Source organism: Prunus avium, chromosome 7, assembly GCF_965620075.1.
Source record: "Prunus avium chromosome 7, drPruAviu1.hap1.1, whole genome shotgun sequence".
NCBI classification, from domain to species: Eukaryota; Viridiplantae; Streptophyta; class Magnoliopsida; order Rosales; family Rosaceae; genus Prunus; species Prunus avium.
In genome coordinates, this window is record NC_142290.1 from 28,683,276 (window position 1) to 28,699,890 (window position 16,615).

The window sequence follows — 16,615 nt, forward strand, 5'->3', positions numbered from 1 at the left end:
CAAGACTGCAACACTTGATTTTGGGTTGATGTTGGTGTAAATGGCTTTGGCCTTCTATTTAATGAAACTCGATTCCAACAAAAACAAATAACAAATATTCATTTTAGATACATTGTATCTTGAAAATGGAGCGTACATTGTATCTCGTATTTTTATGGAATTCTTAATAAATTATAACGTTTTTGTCATAATCAAATTCTCAATAGGAGGTAGGGGTTCGTTTGGGAGTTATTTTGGGAGGATCATAATTATTTATGGGAGAGAAGCACGTGGTAGGTGCTTTTTTCATATAATCACTTAAAGTGGCCTATTCAGAATCATGGCTCGTTTGAGAGTGCTTTTGGAAGGGCTAAATGTGCTTTCTGACAACCAAAAACGCTTCTGATGGCGTTTGGCAGAAAAGTTTAGAAGTGTTTATGGGCCATAGAAGTGCTTTCTGGAGAAGTACATGCCATGTGCTTCTTCAAGAAGCACTCCCAAGTGTTTTTTCAGGAAGCACTTTGATTTTTTATGAAATTTTCAACAACTTTATAACAAAAACGCTTTTGTTAGAAGCGATTATGAGCAGAAGTGCTTCTTAAAGAAAGAGTCCCAAACGAGCCCTTTAGTCCCATATGAAGAAGTGATTTTCCATTGAAATGATTATTAGCTTGTTCAGAATCAGTGCCAAACAAACCATTGGTTAATCAAATTTCCACACATGCGTTTTCAAAATATTTCACATGTTCTATTGTTTGTTTTCCCCAAAAACGAAACGAAAATATCTGTTTTTGTTTTAGGGGTAACAAGTAATTAACCATCCACCCGAAACCCGAAAGGAATGCTGATGATATGCCACGCCGGCGCTTAATCTGCATACGCGTAATTTCTAAAATGAGCATGCGAAGCAGGGGATCACTGCTCCGAATTATTACTAAATTTCCATATGGATTAATATTTTTCTTCTCCTTGGAAAACAACTTTCTACAATTCTTATTATTATATTTCTCAATACATTAATATATTTTTCTACCTTCCAAATAGAAAACTGAGAGCGGTAGAGTCCGTAGCCTATATATAATATAATGTCAATTACTTGGCCAAGGCATTATATATTCATTCCATAAACAAATACTCACTTTGTTTTCATTCTCAACCATCCCCCTCCCTCATTTGCTCCACAAAGATCATTATTCTCTCTGAGATCATAGAGAGAGAGAGAGAGAGAGAGAGAGAGAGAGAGAGAGAGATGGAAGAGACAAAGTCGAGATTCAATAGGATTTGTGTTTTTTGTGGTAGCAGTTCAGGGAAGAAAGCCAGCTACCAAGAAGCTGCTGTTGAACTTGGGAAGGAGCTGGTAATTAACCTTGTCAATTCATTTTTATAATTTCCCTGTGTTTATTTCTTGGTTTCTTTGCTTCTTTCTTCTTTCTTCTTCTTCTTCTTCTTCTTTATATTCACCCTTCTGTGTTCCATCCGTATGCAGCAAATTAGAGCATTCAAACTCAAAAAAATGTTTCGAAATGTTTCGCAAAAGTTTCCTATTTGGTCTTCTACTCTTTCTGGGATTCAGAAGCGGTTTTTGTTAACTTCATTTCAAAGGAAATTGGGCTTGATGCATTGTCTCCATTTAATTTCCTTAAAAAATAGCCTAGATATGGTGCACAAATTCTTTCTTCCATTTCTTACATTTTTTCCCATTTGGGTTTACTTTTTTTTTTCTCAAGTAGTGGGGTGGGGGGGTGTGCAAGGTTGCGTGTTGTAACCAAACAAACGTTCAACGTGGGCTTATCATTGTTCCAGACTTGGAGCCTAGCATTAAGCCTGATTAGGGTTTATGTGTGGCATGAGAGAGAGGGAGAGAGAGGGGGGGAGGCAGAGATTGCTAGCTGTAACCTGGCTGTCAGTTGAGCAGCCTTCTTGCATGATCTGAGTTTTGATTTTTATTAAACCCTTTTTTATTTTTATAAAAATAATTAATATAATCAGTAAGTACTGCTGGTGGCTTTTAATTCTCCAGGAGAGGGAACCAAACGTGCTCTCTTGGTATCATGACTCTTTTAAGCGTGTTGTCTTCACAGGCTTCCAAGCCTAAACCCCCTCTCCCTCTTCTCCATGATTTTTGTTTATGGGGTTCCATGAACATGAAATTTAATTATATTATTTCTTATAATAATAATTTTCACTCAGCAGCCTGTTTACCTAGGGTTTTCATTCATTCTTTCCACTGGGAGACATGGTTTTTATAATTGTTACCATCTCTTCTAAGTTTGCTCAATCAATCATGTACGTTTGTTTTAAAAATGTATTGTGATGAATTGGGTTTCTGACACGTGTTCCTGGGTTTGCATTTCGATGTGTTTTGAAGGTGGAGAGAAGGATTGATTTGGTCTATGGTGGTGGAAGCGTGGGATTGATGGGTCTTGTTTCTCAGGCAGTTCATGATGGCGGGCGCCATGTCCTAGGGTTTGTAATTTAATCTCTCTCACAATCTCTCTCATACACACCACACGCATAATGCATCTGTTCATGATGAACCTCTTGTCTTGATTAGGTTACACAAATGAAATGATTGGCCATAAAAAGAACCCTCAAATCAAATGGGTTGCGTTTCCTTTTCTTTATTTTATTGAACCACACCATGCAGATTAATCCCAATTATCTATGGAGTGGGCTCTCAAAGGCAGACAGATAACATAGGATCAAATGCTGCACCATATTATATAATCGAATTTGTGCATTCCCTTTTTCCTTGTGTTCTTCTTTTCCTCTGATTGAGTCTACAGTAAGTCTAAAAGTGTGTTTTTAGTCGTTAACTATGTTTTGGGGGCCTTTTTGCAGCAGCTTTGATCATCAGTTGGGTAAAAGCTAAACCCCTTTAAATTCTTACAATGTCAGTTTCTCTCTCTGCAACTTCCAGTTAGAAAGATACATAGAATTGAAAAGCTTGGTAAAAACGTATGGAGACTTTTAGAAAGCGTGGAAGTTTCCACGTTAAACTGGAAAAAAGTGTCATTGGTTTTTGTAAAAAGCCTGCCTACCTTGTTATGTAAGAACTCTTGGTCTGTTTAAAGCTTTGAACACGTTCTATACACAACAGCAGCAAATTAATTTGGTCAATGCCACTTGCTAGGTCGAAGGGGGTGGGCCCGAATTTCTGTCTAGTGCCTTTGATCAATTGTTTCAAGTTAGAGTATTTTTGTAAATTGTTTCTGTTATTATATAGAGCTTCACTGACAAATGTTCTTGTGGATTTTTGCAGAGTTATTCCAAGGACCTTAATGCCGAGAGAGGTACATCCTAACACTTTTACTTTATTTTATTTTTTTAGTATAAGCGATAGTCTAAACTACAATTGATGGCATGGGGTTCCATTTCCACTGGCTAGACTCCGTTGGCAAGACTTTTATTTTATCCCATTTGTATATTGCAATTAATAACTTTATGATGATTTTGGGTGATGCATCTGTTGATCTTTACATGATTAATCAATTATGTGATTTGTTTAAAATATTGCAGTTAACTGGTGAGACTGTTGGTGAAGTGAGAACTGTCTCAGATATGCACCAAAGGAAAGCTGAGATGGCCCGTCAAGCCGATGCTTTCATCGCCCTCCCTGGTATGGATTTCACCCATCAGTCGGACATATTGCGAGTGACATGATAATTGAATGCTAAAGATAGTCGTCTACGTATTTGGGTGATTGTTAGTTGTTGATGTGTGTGAATCCAACAATGAGTTCAACCGACAACAAGAGTTGACAATTATTCAACCCTGCAATTTGTTTTATACGGTCCTTCTTTTGAAATTGACTTTTAAGTTAATATGATCAGGTGGTTACGGCACACTAGAAGAATTGCTGGAAGTCATTACCTGGGCTCAGCTTGGGATCCACCGCAAACCTGTAAGAAAATTACTCTAATATTTCTCAATCCTTTCTATAAAATGTTTTTGGATGGCGTAAATTAATTTATAAATCATTCCAAACCTTTAAAAGGAAGCAAGGGCCTCACATGATGCCATGTTTTGTGTTTGTTCAAATGTAGTTATGATCTTGTAGATAATTGCTGCGGATGTCCCCAAATTTGCTACTAACCCGTGATTAACAATCAATTTCTTCACAATTAAGAATATTTTATCATCTCCCTTATGATAAATAAATTATTAATCATGTTTCTCTAGTACACGACTCTCTTTCATTCCATAATTCCATACAATTAGAAAGTGTCATAATATTTAGCGAATCAATGCATGTGGTACTTAATTCTAATTCACATGGAAAGATAGCATAAGATTTGGGATTTTTGAGCCATAAGTCGTGGTTCATGATGATTAGGTGTTTGATTATTTTGAGGATCTCCGTTTGAATGGGAGAAAGAGGTATTTTTATGGGATTTTTTTTTGTTTAATTTGATTTTAATTATTTAATTATTTAATTATTTAATTATTTAATTATTTAATTAAGTGGTTGTTGGTCAAAAGAAGGGTGTTGTTGGTCACAAGACAATGAAGACATAAAAAAATTTTCATATATAATAAGAAATATTATTTGTATGTTTGGAAATGGATATTGTTAGTTAATTGTTTGATTAATTAATTAAGTGGGAATTATTTTTGTTTTTAAATTTTAGGTGGGCCTCTTGAATGTGGACGGCTTCTACAATTCTTTGTTGAGTTTCATTGATAAGGCCGTTGATGAAGGCTTTATTTCTACTACTGCACGTCAAATCATCGTGTCTGCTCCAACAGCCAAGCAATTGGTCAGACAACTTGAGGTATTTTGCTTCATCTATACCATACAAAAGAATATGATCATCATGATCAAGATCAAGATTAAAAAATTGAGCGGACATGATACATGTGGATGGTCTAAGTTCAAATATGCCTCTATGCCACTCCTTAGTCTCTCATGCATATGCTTGAGTTTGGGAAATATTAGGAAGGGATGGACAAAGGTAGATTTTAATTAGAAAAAAGTCCCATGTGTGTCATCAATATGAATGCAACTCTCTCTCAATTAGAAAAAGGAAGAAAACTAGGAATTTGCATACTCTTTTTGTAGCAGATTATCATATTTTATTTTAGTCTTATGAATAATTAGGTATCATTAGTATGCCAGTTCAGTTCAATTCGATAAAAGAAAATTGGATCCGACCAAACCCTATGTGATCGGACTTCACAACAATGTTGGATTGGGGGCATTATGAGATATATATGAGCCTAATTATAGATGAGGGAATGAAATAACATCAAAAATTGGTGTTTAAAACTTGATATGATTTTAATTCGTGTTGGTTTTTGGTAATCTCAGGAATATGTACCAGAGCACGATGAAATAACATCAAAGCTGGTTTGGGAAGAGGTGGACAGAATAAGTTATGTGTCTGAACCACGTGATGTGTTGGCTTTTGATTGATCATGCAATGCAAAGTCGCCCCTTTTTTGGTGTTTTGGGTTTCACAGTATATACGGTTCATATACGGTCTGACACCGTACATCTACATCAACAGCAGTATAGGAACTTTGGGTCTTTTTGTAGCTGAGCCAGGAAAGGCTGAAGCACCCTCCCTCTCAAAGTCTCCGATATATAATATATATATTATATTTATCTTTAAGTGAAAAGAAAAAAAGAAGAAAAAGAAAAAGAAAGATGAAGGAAATGCTAATCATCCATCGGTGTCTCTTTTTTGGAAAACTCTGAAGGAATTCAATTGAAGTTTCTTCTTGCTATGTTGGTTTATTTATACTCTTATCGATCCTTTTTGTGACACATATGACTTCTGCAGATTCTGCTCTAAATTTGTGAGCAAAATATTATGAGTGTACTAGAAGATGAATTGCAATGGGAAATTACATCACAATACCCAAAAAAAAAACCATAAAAACATTGTGGGAACTGGTTGTATGATAAACAAAATTAAGCAAAATTTACATAATAAGAACTATTCTAGTTTTCAACAAAGATAAAGATTCGTCGGGACAAAACTCAACTGACCTAACTCATGTCTAATTTATAAAGAGTAGAATTCGAGAGGACAAGTAGAATGTCTTGTTCAACTCACCTAATTCACCTTCTCGGCATAACAACTAAATTGACAGAAGCTGATTTGACTGACTAGTTCAAATAATTTTCGGGTTAATTTATAAGAAACGAGAAACATATGTTAGTTAGATTTGTACTCTTAATAGTCGGCAGTTAGCACCATGACGGTGGTTGTTATTCTTATTGCTGCGTTATTATAAAATGGTTTTGTCACCAAACTTGAGGACAGCTTGTTGATTGGGTTCTCACTTCTCTCAAAAGCCAGGTGGTGTGACCATGTGAGGCACATGAAGATTTTTAATGTCTAATTACACTTGATTAAATTGATAGATCTAATAATAGAATCCGAATCAGATCCTCACCCTCTAAGGTCAACTCAATGTATATGCATAGTCAATAAATCTAAGGGTCGCCTGTTGTTGGTAGAAACAAAAATGAATAAACAGAATCAACTCTGCTGTAAAGTCACTGGATCTTTAGTCCAGTATCTAATCTTTATCTGCAAATCTTTTGCTTAAGTTCTTCTATCTAACATAGATAGTCTCTTAATTTGGTGGCGTTCTCTATATTTTATGATAAAGAGAACGGATAATAATCATGATTGTTAATCAAAAGGGTGTACTTAGTCATCATAAGAGATTTGAAATTTACAAGTTTAATGTCATACAGCTTGAGTTAAGTCAAGAAAAGAAATGGGTTAACACCCTTACGAGTATAAACTCATGGAACTTTTTAACATAATCGTAAAGAGATTTGATCGGTGCATACCAATCAACGATTGTCAATGCACTTGGATTTCATCGGTGCATACCAATCAACGTTTGTTAGTCACCCACATGTGCATGCATAGATGACATCGATGACAAACGCAGACTAGCTAGCAAAATTCAAAATCCTAATCATGGTAGCAGTTGCAAATTTCTCCAACGACCCTCATCTAACATAAAAGTAAAATTATGTTTCCAGCCTGTAAGTTTAGTTGATTTGTTCAAATTTTAACCCATGAACAACACGCTTTTGAAAGATTGTTTTTTTTTTTTTTAGTTTCTTCCTGTCTTTGGCTAGTGCAATGGAAGTACTAGACAACAATATTGAATTTGAATTACATAATGCCTCTTTCTGTCTCTAGGGGGTCGTTGACAAAATAAATACACAATCATATCTTCTTGTAGTTCTATATTCAGCTTATCATTGTAAATTTTCAGTCTGCCAATACAAAAATTGCTGCTGTTTCTGTCTGTAAATAAACAAAGTTTAATAGGCTCATTAAATTGCTATTGTCTCCTTCTCACTCTAAAACTTGTTTAACCGAACTTCACAGAAATGATAAGCAATTTTGGGGAAAACCATGAAAAATAAAAAGAAAAACCAGTGGAAATGGCAGTGAGTAGCTCTAAAAGTTTTCAGGGCTGTCATCCAATTGTTTCTCATCTTCTATGTCTACCTCCAAAATTTCCTGAGGAAAAAATGAAAGGACATTAATTTTCAGAGTGTAAAGATCAAAGTAATTTTCAGTGAGAAAACTAACTCACAGGGATCCTCTGCTTGAGATAATTGGCCAGTCTAGCCAGAACCACACTGCGTTCGTGCCAAAACCGGCCTTTGAGACTGATCCTCACATAGGGCCCGTCCAGTTCAGCAAGTTCAACTTTCCCTGCAAACCAAACCAATAGCATTCTCAACATCTAAACTGAAACCAACACGAAATAACTAAAGCTAAAATTAAGCACCTGTCATGCCAACAGAAGTGTCAAAGAGCTGTCCAAATTCAATTCTTGCATCTGCTAGGACCTGTCTGATATTGTCTTCTGTTAGATCGAGAGGCTGTGAAGGCTGAAATGTTGCTGCTGATATGGTTGTGAATCTCTTTCTGGTTGTTGTTGGGTTTGTACAGATCCTCAGCCTCTGGCTTTGTGTGTGGTTGTGGTTAAGGGTTTTCAGGGTTTGGGTTTTGGTGATGTGATGACAAGCAATGGGGAGGAGGGCTGGTGTTGGGGTTGTTGATGTGATTTGGGGGTGGTTGTGATGAAGAACTGGTTTGATATTCATCCTTCCTCACTCTTGCAAAGTTTTTCCTTCGATTGTCTTTCAAAGGCAAGCGCCCGCTATGGATGAACCAAGACCAACCAACCAGTGGAGAAATGGATAAGGAGCAGTTTTTTAATGGATAGAATTCATTCATTGCCTGGTTCTAGTAGGTCTTAAATTGGGTTTTATGGGCAATTTCTGCTGAGGCATCTAAACCCATGGATGAGACTGAAACTGGAGACAAGAGCTATCCCAGTTTCATGTTAATCTGACTATTTAAGCCATCAAATTCATAAGGGTTATTTGCAATAATGCAAAGCCATCAAATTCATAACTCAGATCTTGTTCATTACATATTTTCACGGGTGGGTTGATTGTAGTATCTTTTCCTCCCTTCAAATTCTGAATAAGATGATGATTTGAAGATTAGTTGTCTACCCTTCAAACCCCAACCAATCATCACAGCAGAAAATGAGAAATATGGGAGCAAAGACGATTATTCTCTCCATCTTATAATTTACTTGGAAATAATACAATTACATAGCCTCAGCCTGCTTCCACGGTGCCAAATAAACTTTCCTGCTTAAAACCTACACACCATTGTAATTTGTAACTGCATTATTATGGTGCATCAAGCTCCTAGGCTTTTGACCCAGTTGGACCATATCATATGAACAGAGACACGATAAAACGGCAGGGGTAACGAACCACGGAATTGCATGCTTGCATGCTACTTGAATTCTCTGAAAATCTGGTTAAGTCCCATTCATTGGGTTTATTGTGACAGGCTGCTGCTCAAATTACCAAGAACTGAAAAAGAAATCACACAAATCCAAAACTCGTTTACAACTCCCTATCTGAATCCGACATAGATATGCAGTGTACTACCACTATATCGCGGAGAAGTACTCTTTGCTGAGCTTGGGGTCTGGCTTCATGGATTTCTCCCCAGGCTTCCACCCAGCAGGGCAAACTTCATCAGGATTGTCCTGAACGTACTGCAAGGCCTGCAGGATCCAACCCAGGCAAAGAAAAGAAGTGACAAAAAGCAGTTAGAAAATGTAATAGGCAACACAACAAAGAATTTCTCAGATATAAGGCAGATCTTGGAAACTAAATCATCCCATTTCTATCTTGGCCTTGATGAATATGTTTACCTGGAGCGTTCTCTTAGTCTCATCCACACTACGGCCAATGGCAAGATTGTTAATGGTGGAGTGTTGAATGACACCTTCCTTGTCAATAATGAAAAGTCCTCTCAATGCAATTCCCTATCACAGCAAAACCAAACTTCTAAGTAATCCAGATTATAACATCATTGAGTCTCCCACAAGTTTCTTATTCACTAAATTCAGAACCAATTATAATTAAATCTCATACCTGATCTGGGATCAGCACACCGTAGGATTTTGAAATTGATTTGGTGACATCAGAGATCAATGGATAGTTCAAATCACCAAGTCCTCCTGACTTCCTATCTGTTTGGACCCATGCAAGGTGCGAAAACTACGAAAAATACAGTAAAAGACTAGTATAAATTCATCTCGCAAACCCAAGAGCAATTTTCAAACCATTTTACATCAAGTAAGCACACACACATACGCCCAAATCAGATGTGCAAAACATCAAATACAGAAGTCAAAATAACCAAAAATTTGCGAAAATAAGCTGATTCGCATCATCATCAATCATCATCAAGCACACAACCTTCTGATGTTGCTAGACTTGGTGAATCCATTTTATTCCAACCATAATATCAGTTCTCCTGGTTCTTTTAATGTTTCAACCATGCTTTTTTTCTTGGTTGAATGCCCTTCTTGTCTATAAGTGTTGTTTCTCCACCAACACTGGGAATTGGCATTTTGGCCCAAAATCACATACATTGTTTGCCCCACCCACCCCACGAGTCCAATTTCAGTTGGCAGTCAGAAAATCCGATGCATAAAAACTTAATTCCATGAACACACTTAATCTTGAAATTTTTATGTATCAAAATAATGAAGCATATATATAGTCCAATGTAAAGTTCATCCCACGGTACAGACAGAATCATTATCTTGTATCAAAATAATGAAGCATATATATAGTCCAATGGGGAATTTAGCACATTATAATATGTGCATGCTCATTGACCTTTTGCAACATGGTACAGCAGACCAAAACCTTGGACAAGGTTATAACACGTCTGTAAGCAGAATATTGACTCTTTTGTGGAATGTCTGGCAATGCATTATAAAAGAACAATGCAAATTAAAGAATTTTTTTTTGAAACAAGGGCTTTTCAAAGCACATTATGATATTAGAGATAGTGGGAAGCAGGAATGAACTTACCACACTGTCAACTGAAACACCCAAGATTTCTGTGTTGAGTTGCTCAAACTCAGCGTGACGGTCACTAAAAGCAGTGATTTCTGCAACAAGGGTCAAACACAGAAAACAGAAGGAGAACTCAGCATCGAATAAAGATTGAAAATATTGCAGAGAAATGTTGAAGGCGAAAACAAACCTGTGGGGCAAACAAATGTGAAGTCCAATGGGTAGAAAAACAGAATCACATATTTCTTCCCAATGTATTCAGAGAGCTTGACCTGAAATTCAAAAGCAAAGCTTCAGTTGCAAATTGCAATGAACCCAAAAAATGAAACTACAGCATGCGATTGCAGGAAAAGGACGAAGAGATAAAAATTCAACCTTGATGAATTCCTGGTCAAAAACAGCCTCAGCCTCAAAATCAGGAGCTACGTTTCCAACCAGAGGAAGCTCATCCGCAGAAGCTTTGACGAGGAAGGACCTTCTGGAATGAGCACCACGGGATAGAGAAACCGAGTGGGCGACGCGTGGCAGGCGGAGGCCGTTGAGGGATTTGGGGAAGGTTAGGGTTTGAGAGATGGGCTTGGAAATGGAGGAAGAAGCGACGAGAGGCGTGGATTTGGAGGAGAAAGCGCTGGATGGGGTTGAGGAGATGAGAGCGGTGGAGGCAGCCATGGTTTGTTGAGAGCTCACCCGCTCAGTCACTCACTGGTCAAGAGTCACTGTGCGTGTGTGGGCTGAGAGTCTTAAGGTGGAGAAAAGGTAGGGAACAGTGAGAGGATAAGTAGTGGTTGGAGGGTTGGTGACAAGGCTGAACCGAACCGGCCAACCGGGCTCCATACATTTGGGGGAACCGGAAATCTAGGTAACTAAATATATTTTCGATCTTTTTTGTATAATTTGTGTTTTTTGAGCTGGCATTGTTACATGGTTTGGGCCTTGGTACTCATTTGTGGAATTTCATTTCTTGGTTAGGTCCTTTGGGTAGTGGGAAAACAGATTAGGATTATGTTAGGTCTATGGTTTGATTGGTGCCCTACCTTCGAATTCTATGTAAAATCTTGAACTTTAACACCATGACTAGGATAGGGTTACTTTGGGGCTGGGGCCTCATGGTGTTTGCTAGGTAAAATCTTGTACCTTGGCATTGTGGTTTGAGATCCTTAAATGGGAATGCAATTTGAACTTAATTATAACTTATTTTACTTTTTCATCATTATGTTGTTTGATTGTGAATCTATACAACACATTCTAACAAAAATTAATATTGTTGATGCTCGGCACATACCAAGCTCATCTGCCCAATAAAAGCATGACATGTGGGCCTCGTGCTACGAGCTGGAATAAACGAGTCGTCCTTTCTCGGCCTTGGCCTCCGAGCTATCTTGGGAAGATTGAAAGGATGTAAGTCAACCATGTTGATGACAAGACCCCCTATAACCGCCGATACGCCACACATCACAAAGCGTGCCCACGTCCCTTCGAAAGCCAGGTGTAAACTGCCTGGGTCACCACCTCACCAGATGGGACTGCCGCCGTGTGCAACAAGCTATTCTGCCCATGCCCGCCCCTTAGTAGAAATGTAAGAGGGTCATCATGAGCAGAGGACGTGGACGAACCCTGACCACCCATTGTTTGACAGATCTAATGTGACACAAACGGCTCGGCTCCGAACCGAGGTGGTCGGCTTGTAATTTAATTCATTTTTGTTCCCCCTATAAATAGAGTAGGAGTCCTTGTAAGAAAGGGGCATGACTTTTTAGATCTCTCCCAAAAGAAAAGAATAAAAAGTGAAACCTTGTCATTTGCCATATTTCGATTCTCCTCTCCAAAGCTTATTTTCCTACGAGATCATCTTAATATAATTGTACTCCTTTTCCTTTATGTTAACCACTTAAATATCTGTGGTTCAAACAAATATGATCAATCGTCTTACTTTGCAGTATAACAACATAATCATCTTATGCTACGATGATTATGAAAATTCGAAAGAATTAGTAGTTTTTGGGTAAAAGTGAGTGAAACTGGAAAATGTGCAAATCCTTTTGAGACCGAGTATGTACCCAACAACTCCCTATATAATTGGCATTGTAAGGTCCAATAAAATGGGCTGGCCCAATAATTTTCCTTCCTATTTTCAGATACATTACTGATTATATATATTTTTTTGTTTAAAAGATAGATTACTGATTACTCCCTCACCAATCACAATCTCCACAATGATATTTCTTGGAGCATTTTAAGCCTTATCCTCTACCCACCCGACACCCCTTTCTCCTTCCCTCCCTTTTCCCCAAAACAACACTTCCACTACTCATACCCAGCCATGAACAGCACCCAAACCACACCCAAATGCAAGAAACCCACTTCCTCACCACCACCAAGCAACCCTTTTTCCCCTCCTACCCCCACCCCAACCCCAAACCCCAATCCCTCTCCTCCTCTCACCATGACTCTTTCCACTCTTTACACCCCCCAAACCCAAAATCCCCCCGCTCCACCGCTCTCATCTCCTCAACCCCGTCCAGGGCTTTCTCCTCCAAATCCACGCCTCTCGTCGCTTCTTCCTCCATTTCCAAGCCCATCTCTCAAACCCTAACCTTCCCCAAATCCCTCAATGGCCTCCGCCTGCCACGCGTCGCCCACTCGGTTTCTCTATCCCGTGGTGCTCATTCCAGAAGGTCCTTCCTCGTCAAAGCTTCTGCGGATGAGCTTCCTCTGGTTGGAAACGTAGCTCCTGATTTTGAGGCTGAGGCTGTTTTTGACCAGGAATTCATCAAGGTCGAATTTTTATCTCTTCGTTCTTTTCCTGCAATCGCATGCTGTAGTTTCATTTTTTGGGTTTATTGCAATTTGCAACTGAAGCTTTGCTTTTGAATTTCAGGTCAAGCTCTCTGAATACATTGGGAAGAAATATGTGATTCTGTTTTTCTACCCATTGGACTTCACATTTGTTTGCCCCACAGGTTTGTTTTCGCCTTCAACATTTCTCTGCAATATTTTCAATCTTTATTCGATGCTGAGTTCTCCTTCTGTTTTCTTTGTTTGACCCTTGTTGCAGAAATCACTGCTTTTAGCGACCGTCACGCTGAGTTTGAGCAACTCAACACAGAAATCTTGGGTGTTTCAGTTGACAGTGTGGTAAGTTCATTCCTGCTTCCCACTATCTATAATATCATAATGTGCTTTGAAAAGCCCTTGTTTAAAAAAAAATTCTTTAATTTGCATTGTTCTTTTATAATGCATTGCCAGACATTCCACAAAAAAGTCAATATTCTGCTTATAGACGTGTTATAACCTTGTCCAAGGTTTTGGTCTGCTGTACCATATTGCAAAAGGTCAATGAACATGCACATGTTATAATGTGCTAAATTCCCCATTGGACTATATATATGCTTCATTATTTTGATACAAGATAATGATTCTGTCTGTACCGTGGGATGAACTTTAAAAATTTCAAGATTAAGTGTGTTCATGGAATTAAGTTTTTATGCATCGGATTTTCTGACTGCCAACTGAAATTGGACTCGTGGGGTGGGTGGGGCAAACAATGTATGTGATTTTGGGCCAAAATGCCAATTCCCAGTGTTGGTGGAGAAACGACACTTATAGACAAGAAGGGCATTCAACCAAGAAAAAAAGCATGGTTGAAACATTAAAAGAACCAGGAGAACTGATATTATGGTTGGAATAAAATGGATTCACCAAGTCTGGCAACATCAGAAGGTTGTGTGCTTGATGATGATTGATGATGATGCGAATCAGCTTATTTTCTCAAATTTTTGGTTATTTTGACTTCTGTATTTGATGTTTTGCACATCTGATTTGGGCGTATGTGTGTGTGCTTACTTGATGTAAAATGGTTTGAAAATTGCTCTTGGGTTTGCGAGATGAATTTATACTAGTCTTTTACTGTATTTTTCGTAGTTTTCGCACCTTGCATGGGTCCAAACAGATAGGAAGTCAGGAGGACTTGGTGATTTGAACTATCCATTGATCTCTGATGTCACCAAATCAATTTCAAAATCCTACGGTGTGCTGATCCCAGATCAGGTATGAGATTTAATTATAATTGGTTCTGAATTTAGTGAATAAGAAACTTGTGGGAGACTCAATGATGTTATAATGTGGATTACTTAGAAGTTTGGTTTTGCTGTGATAGGGAATTGCATTGAGAGGACTTTTCATTATTGACAAGGAAGGTGTCATTCAACACTCCACCATTAACAATCTTGCCATTGGCCGTAGTGTGGATGAGACTAAGAGAACGCTCCAGGTAAACATATTCATCAAGGCCAAGATAGAAATGGGATGATTTAGTTTCCAAGATCTGCCTTATATCTGAGAAATTCTTTGTTGTGTTGCCTATTACATTTTCTAACTGCTTTTTGTCGCTTCTTTTCTTTGCCTGGGTTGGATCCTGCAGGCCTTGCAGTACGTTCAGGACAATCCTGATGACTCTTTCCACTCTTTACACCCCCAAAACCCAAAATCCCCCCAGTTCCCAATCCTCTCCACCAAAACCACCCTCTCCCTCCCCCTCCAATCCCTCAAGCCACCCTCCTCCCCAACCCCCCACTCAGACTTCCAGGAAAAAGTCCTCTACCTAGACTCAATCGGCCTCGACTTCTTCTCCTTAATCAACCACCACCCTCCGATCCTCTCCTCCCCTCTACCCCACATCAAATCCACCGTCCATTTCCTCCTCACCTCCATCGGCTTCACCTGCCCGGAGCTCCGCCGCGTCATTGGCATGTGCCCCGAAATCCTCTCCTCCCGTGTCGCCGAAATCGTCCCCGTCCTCACCTTCCTCCTCCGCGAGGCCCGTGTCAATGGCTCTGATCTCCGCCGCGTCCTCAATCGACGCCCCAGATTGCTCACCTGCTGCGTTAAGACCCGCCTCCGCCCCACCCTCTACTTCCTCCAGAGCATCGGCATTTCCCAAGTGAACAAGCACACCTCTCTCCTCTCCTGCAGCGTCGAGGACAAGCTCCAACCCCGAATCGACTACCTCGAGAAAATTGGGTTCTCTCGCCGAGATGCTCTCTCCATGTTTCGGCGGTTCCCGCAGCTCTTCTGCTACAGCATCGAGCAGAATTTCGAGCCGAAATTCAATTACCTCGTGGTGGAGATGGGGCGAGACTTGAAGGAGCTCAAGGAGTTTCCGCACTACTTTTCGTTCAGCTTGGAGAATCGGATTTGGCCGAGACACCAGCGGTGTGTGGAGAAAGGGGTTTGTTTTCCTCTGCCTGTGTTGTTAAAAACCAGTGAGGTTCAGTTTCGGGATAGGCTGGAGATTTTTTGTAATTCTTCAATCCCTTTCAGAAATTCTCCTTTGTGGTGTACAAATTCGATTTCTGATGATTTGGAAAAAGGATAAAAATTGATGGTCTTTTTTATATTTTGTTCGAATTTTGGCGGATATATCTGAAAATTAATTTTGAGGAGTAGCATTTTCCAAATACCCAATTGAATTTAGGGGGTGGTTTGGAGATTTCTCAACTTTAGGAGAAGTTTAGGTAAGAATTAGAGATGTGTTTTACTATACATTGTACAATAATACTAGAGGTATCATATAACACAACAATTGAGATGAGAATATGTCATTTGCTAGTAGTAAATGTGGTTGAAACCTGAAAGTGGATTGATGAAGAACAAAAATGACACTAGTTTTGAAGGAGGTTTCAAGTTCAAATCGATGGCCTAGTTGTGCCCCCATTCAAATGATTCTATAAAATTAGTTATAGTAATCTTTTATAAACATTATAAAATTCCTCTTAAATTATTTAAATGCCCCTTTTCTTGTTGTATTATATTTCACGCTCATGTCTAAGTTTTTTAATTGCATATATTTTGTTACTATGAATCAATGACTAGAGAGAAAAAAAAGGTGATAGAATTGGGTTGATTTCTCATTAAAAAAAGAGTTTGAAATTGTAAAAATGTTCACTCTTACTTAAATTCTTGACTTTGGTTAGCCAATAATCAAAATATTTGTTACAAAATTACGTTTTCTGGTGTAAACAAAAATTACTAGGTCTTTCTTCAAAAAAATGCAAATGACTCACTAGTGTAGTATTTTAGAGCAATTGCTTCCTTAGGCAAAAGTTATGGATTCGAATCCTAGCATCCATATAATGTATGTGAGTTTAGTATATTATCGCCCCTCTCAATTAAAAAGATCCTTAAAAAAAAGTTGGGTCTTTGTATTTAATAATTTTACTAAGTGTTAATACAAAGTCATTACAATTAAGA

At 38.5% G+C, this 16,615-nt stretch overlaps 4 protein-coding genes across 4 annotated transcripts; 2 read left to right on the plus strand and 2 right to left on the minus strand.

Moving 5' to 3' along the window:
* The first annotated feature begins 1,099 nt into the window (after positions 1–1,099).
* Positions 1,100–5,733, plus strand: LOG7 (Putative lysine decarboxylase family protein). The gene is made up of 7 exons (XM_021961190.2): positions 1,100–1,336; positions 2,348–2,445; positions 3,242–3,272; positions 3,499–3,598; positions 3,813–3,883; positions 4,611–4,754; positions 5,291–5,733. The coding sequence occupies exons 1-7, from the start codon at positions 1,229–1,231 to the stop codon at positions 5,393–5,395; spliced, it is 657 nt and encodes a 218-aa protein (XP_021816882.1). The 5' UTR covers positions 1,100–1,228; the 3' UTR covers positions 5,396–5,733.
* Positions 5,734–7,167: 1,434 nt separating this feature from the next.
* LOC110759142 (uncharacterized) lies at positions 7,168–8,380 on the minus strand. Its single transcript, XM_021961175.2, has 3 exons — positions 7,753–8,380; positions 7,555–7,676; positions 7,168–7,478 (listed from the first exon to the last, which is right to left on the minus strand). The coding sequence occupies exons 1-3, from the start codon at positions 8,069–8,071 to the stop codon at positions 7,416–7,418; spliced, it is 504 nt and encodes a 167-aa protein (XP_021816867.1). The 5' UTR covers positions 8,072–8,380; the 3' UTR covers positions 7,168–7,415.
* A 151-nt stretch (positions 8,381–8,531) lies between these two features.
* On the minus strand, positions 8,532–11,126 carry LOC110759141 (2-Cys peroxiredoxin BAS1, chloroplastic-like). Its single transcript, XM_021961174.2, has 6 exons — positions 10,742–11,126; positions 10,557–10,638; positions 10,382–10,461; positions 9,431–9,556; positions 9,208–9,321; positions 8,532–9,057 (listed from the first exon to the last, which is right to left on the minus strand). The coding sequence occupies exons 1-6, from the start codon at positions 11,033–11,035 to the stop codon at positions 8,941–8,943; spliced, it is 813 nt and encodes a 270-aa protein (XP_021816866.1). The 5' UTR covers positions 11,036–11,126; the 3' UTR covers positions 8,532–8,940.
* A 1,483-nt stretch (positions 11,127–12,609) lies between these two features.
* Positions 12,610–15,759, plus strand: LOC110759148 (uncharacterized). Its single transcript, XM_021961185.2, has 6 exons — positions 12,610–13,141; positions 13,245–13,326; positions 13,422–13,501; positions 14,288–14,413; positions 14,523–14,636; positions 14,787–15,759. The coding sequence occupies exons 1-6, from the start codon at positions 12,713–12,715 to the stop codon at positions 15,738–15,740; spliced, it is 1,785 nt and encodes a 594-aa protein (XP_021816877.2). The 5' UTR covers positions 12,610–12,712; the 3' UTR covers positions 15,741–15,759.
* The last annotated feature ends 856 nt before the right edge of the window (positions 15,760–16,615 follow it).

Excerpts from the sequence above, each read along its gene's own strand:
- LOC110759148 (XM_021961185.2), top strand. The coding sequence starts at position 12,713 with ATGCAAGAAACCCACTTCCTCACCACCACCAAGCAACCCTTTTTCCCC. Across the intron at positions 13,142-13,244 it reads TTGACCAGGAATTCATCAAG|GTCAAGCTCTCTGAATACAT; the intron begins GTCGAATTTTTA and ends TTTGAATTTCAG. Across the intron at positions 13,327-13,421 it reads CACATTTGTTTGCCCCACAG|AAATCACTGCTTTTAGCGAC; the intron begins GTTTGTTTTCGC and ends CCCTTGTTGCAG.
- LOC110759142 (XM_021961175.2), bottom strand. The coding sequence starts at position 8,071 with ATGAATATCAAACCAGTTCTTCATCACAACCACCCCCAAATCACATCA. Across the intron at positions 7,677-7,752 it reads CACTTCTGTTGGCATGACAG|GGAAAGTTGAACTTGCTGAA; the intron begins GTGCTTAATTTT and ends TTTGGTTTGCAG. Across the intron at positions 7,479-7,554 it reads ATCTCAAGCAGAGGATCCCT|GAAATTTTGGAGGTAGACAT; the intron begins GTGAGTTAGTTT and ends TTTTTTCCTCAG.
- LOG7 (XM_021961190.2), top strand. The coding sequence starts at position 1,229 with ATGGAAGAGACAAAGTCGAGATTCAATAGGATTTGTGTTTTTTGTGGT. Across the intron at positions 3,273-3,498 it reads GGACCTTAATGCCGAGAGAG|TTAACTGGTGAGACTGTTGG; the intron begins GTACATCCTAAC and ends AAAATATTGCAG. Across the intron at positions 4,755-5,290 it reads AATTGGTCAGACAACTTGAG|GAATATGTACCAGAGCACGA; the intron begins GTATTTTGCTTC and ends TGGTAATCTCAG.
- LOC110759141 (XM_021961174.2), bottom strand. The coding sequence starts at position 11,035 with ATGGCTGCCTCCACCGCTCTCATCTCCTCAACCCCATCCAGCGCTTTC. Across the intron at positions 10,462-10,556 it reads CACATTTGTTTGCCCCACAG|AAATCACTGCTTTTAGTGAC; the intron begins GTTTGTTTTCGC and ends CCCTTGTTGCAG. Across the intron at positions 9,322-9,430 it reads GTGTGCTGATCCCAGATCAG|GGAATTGCATTGAGAGGACT; the intron begins GTATGAGATTTA and ends TTGCTGTGATAG.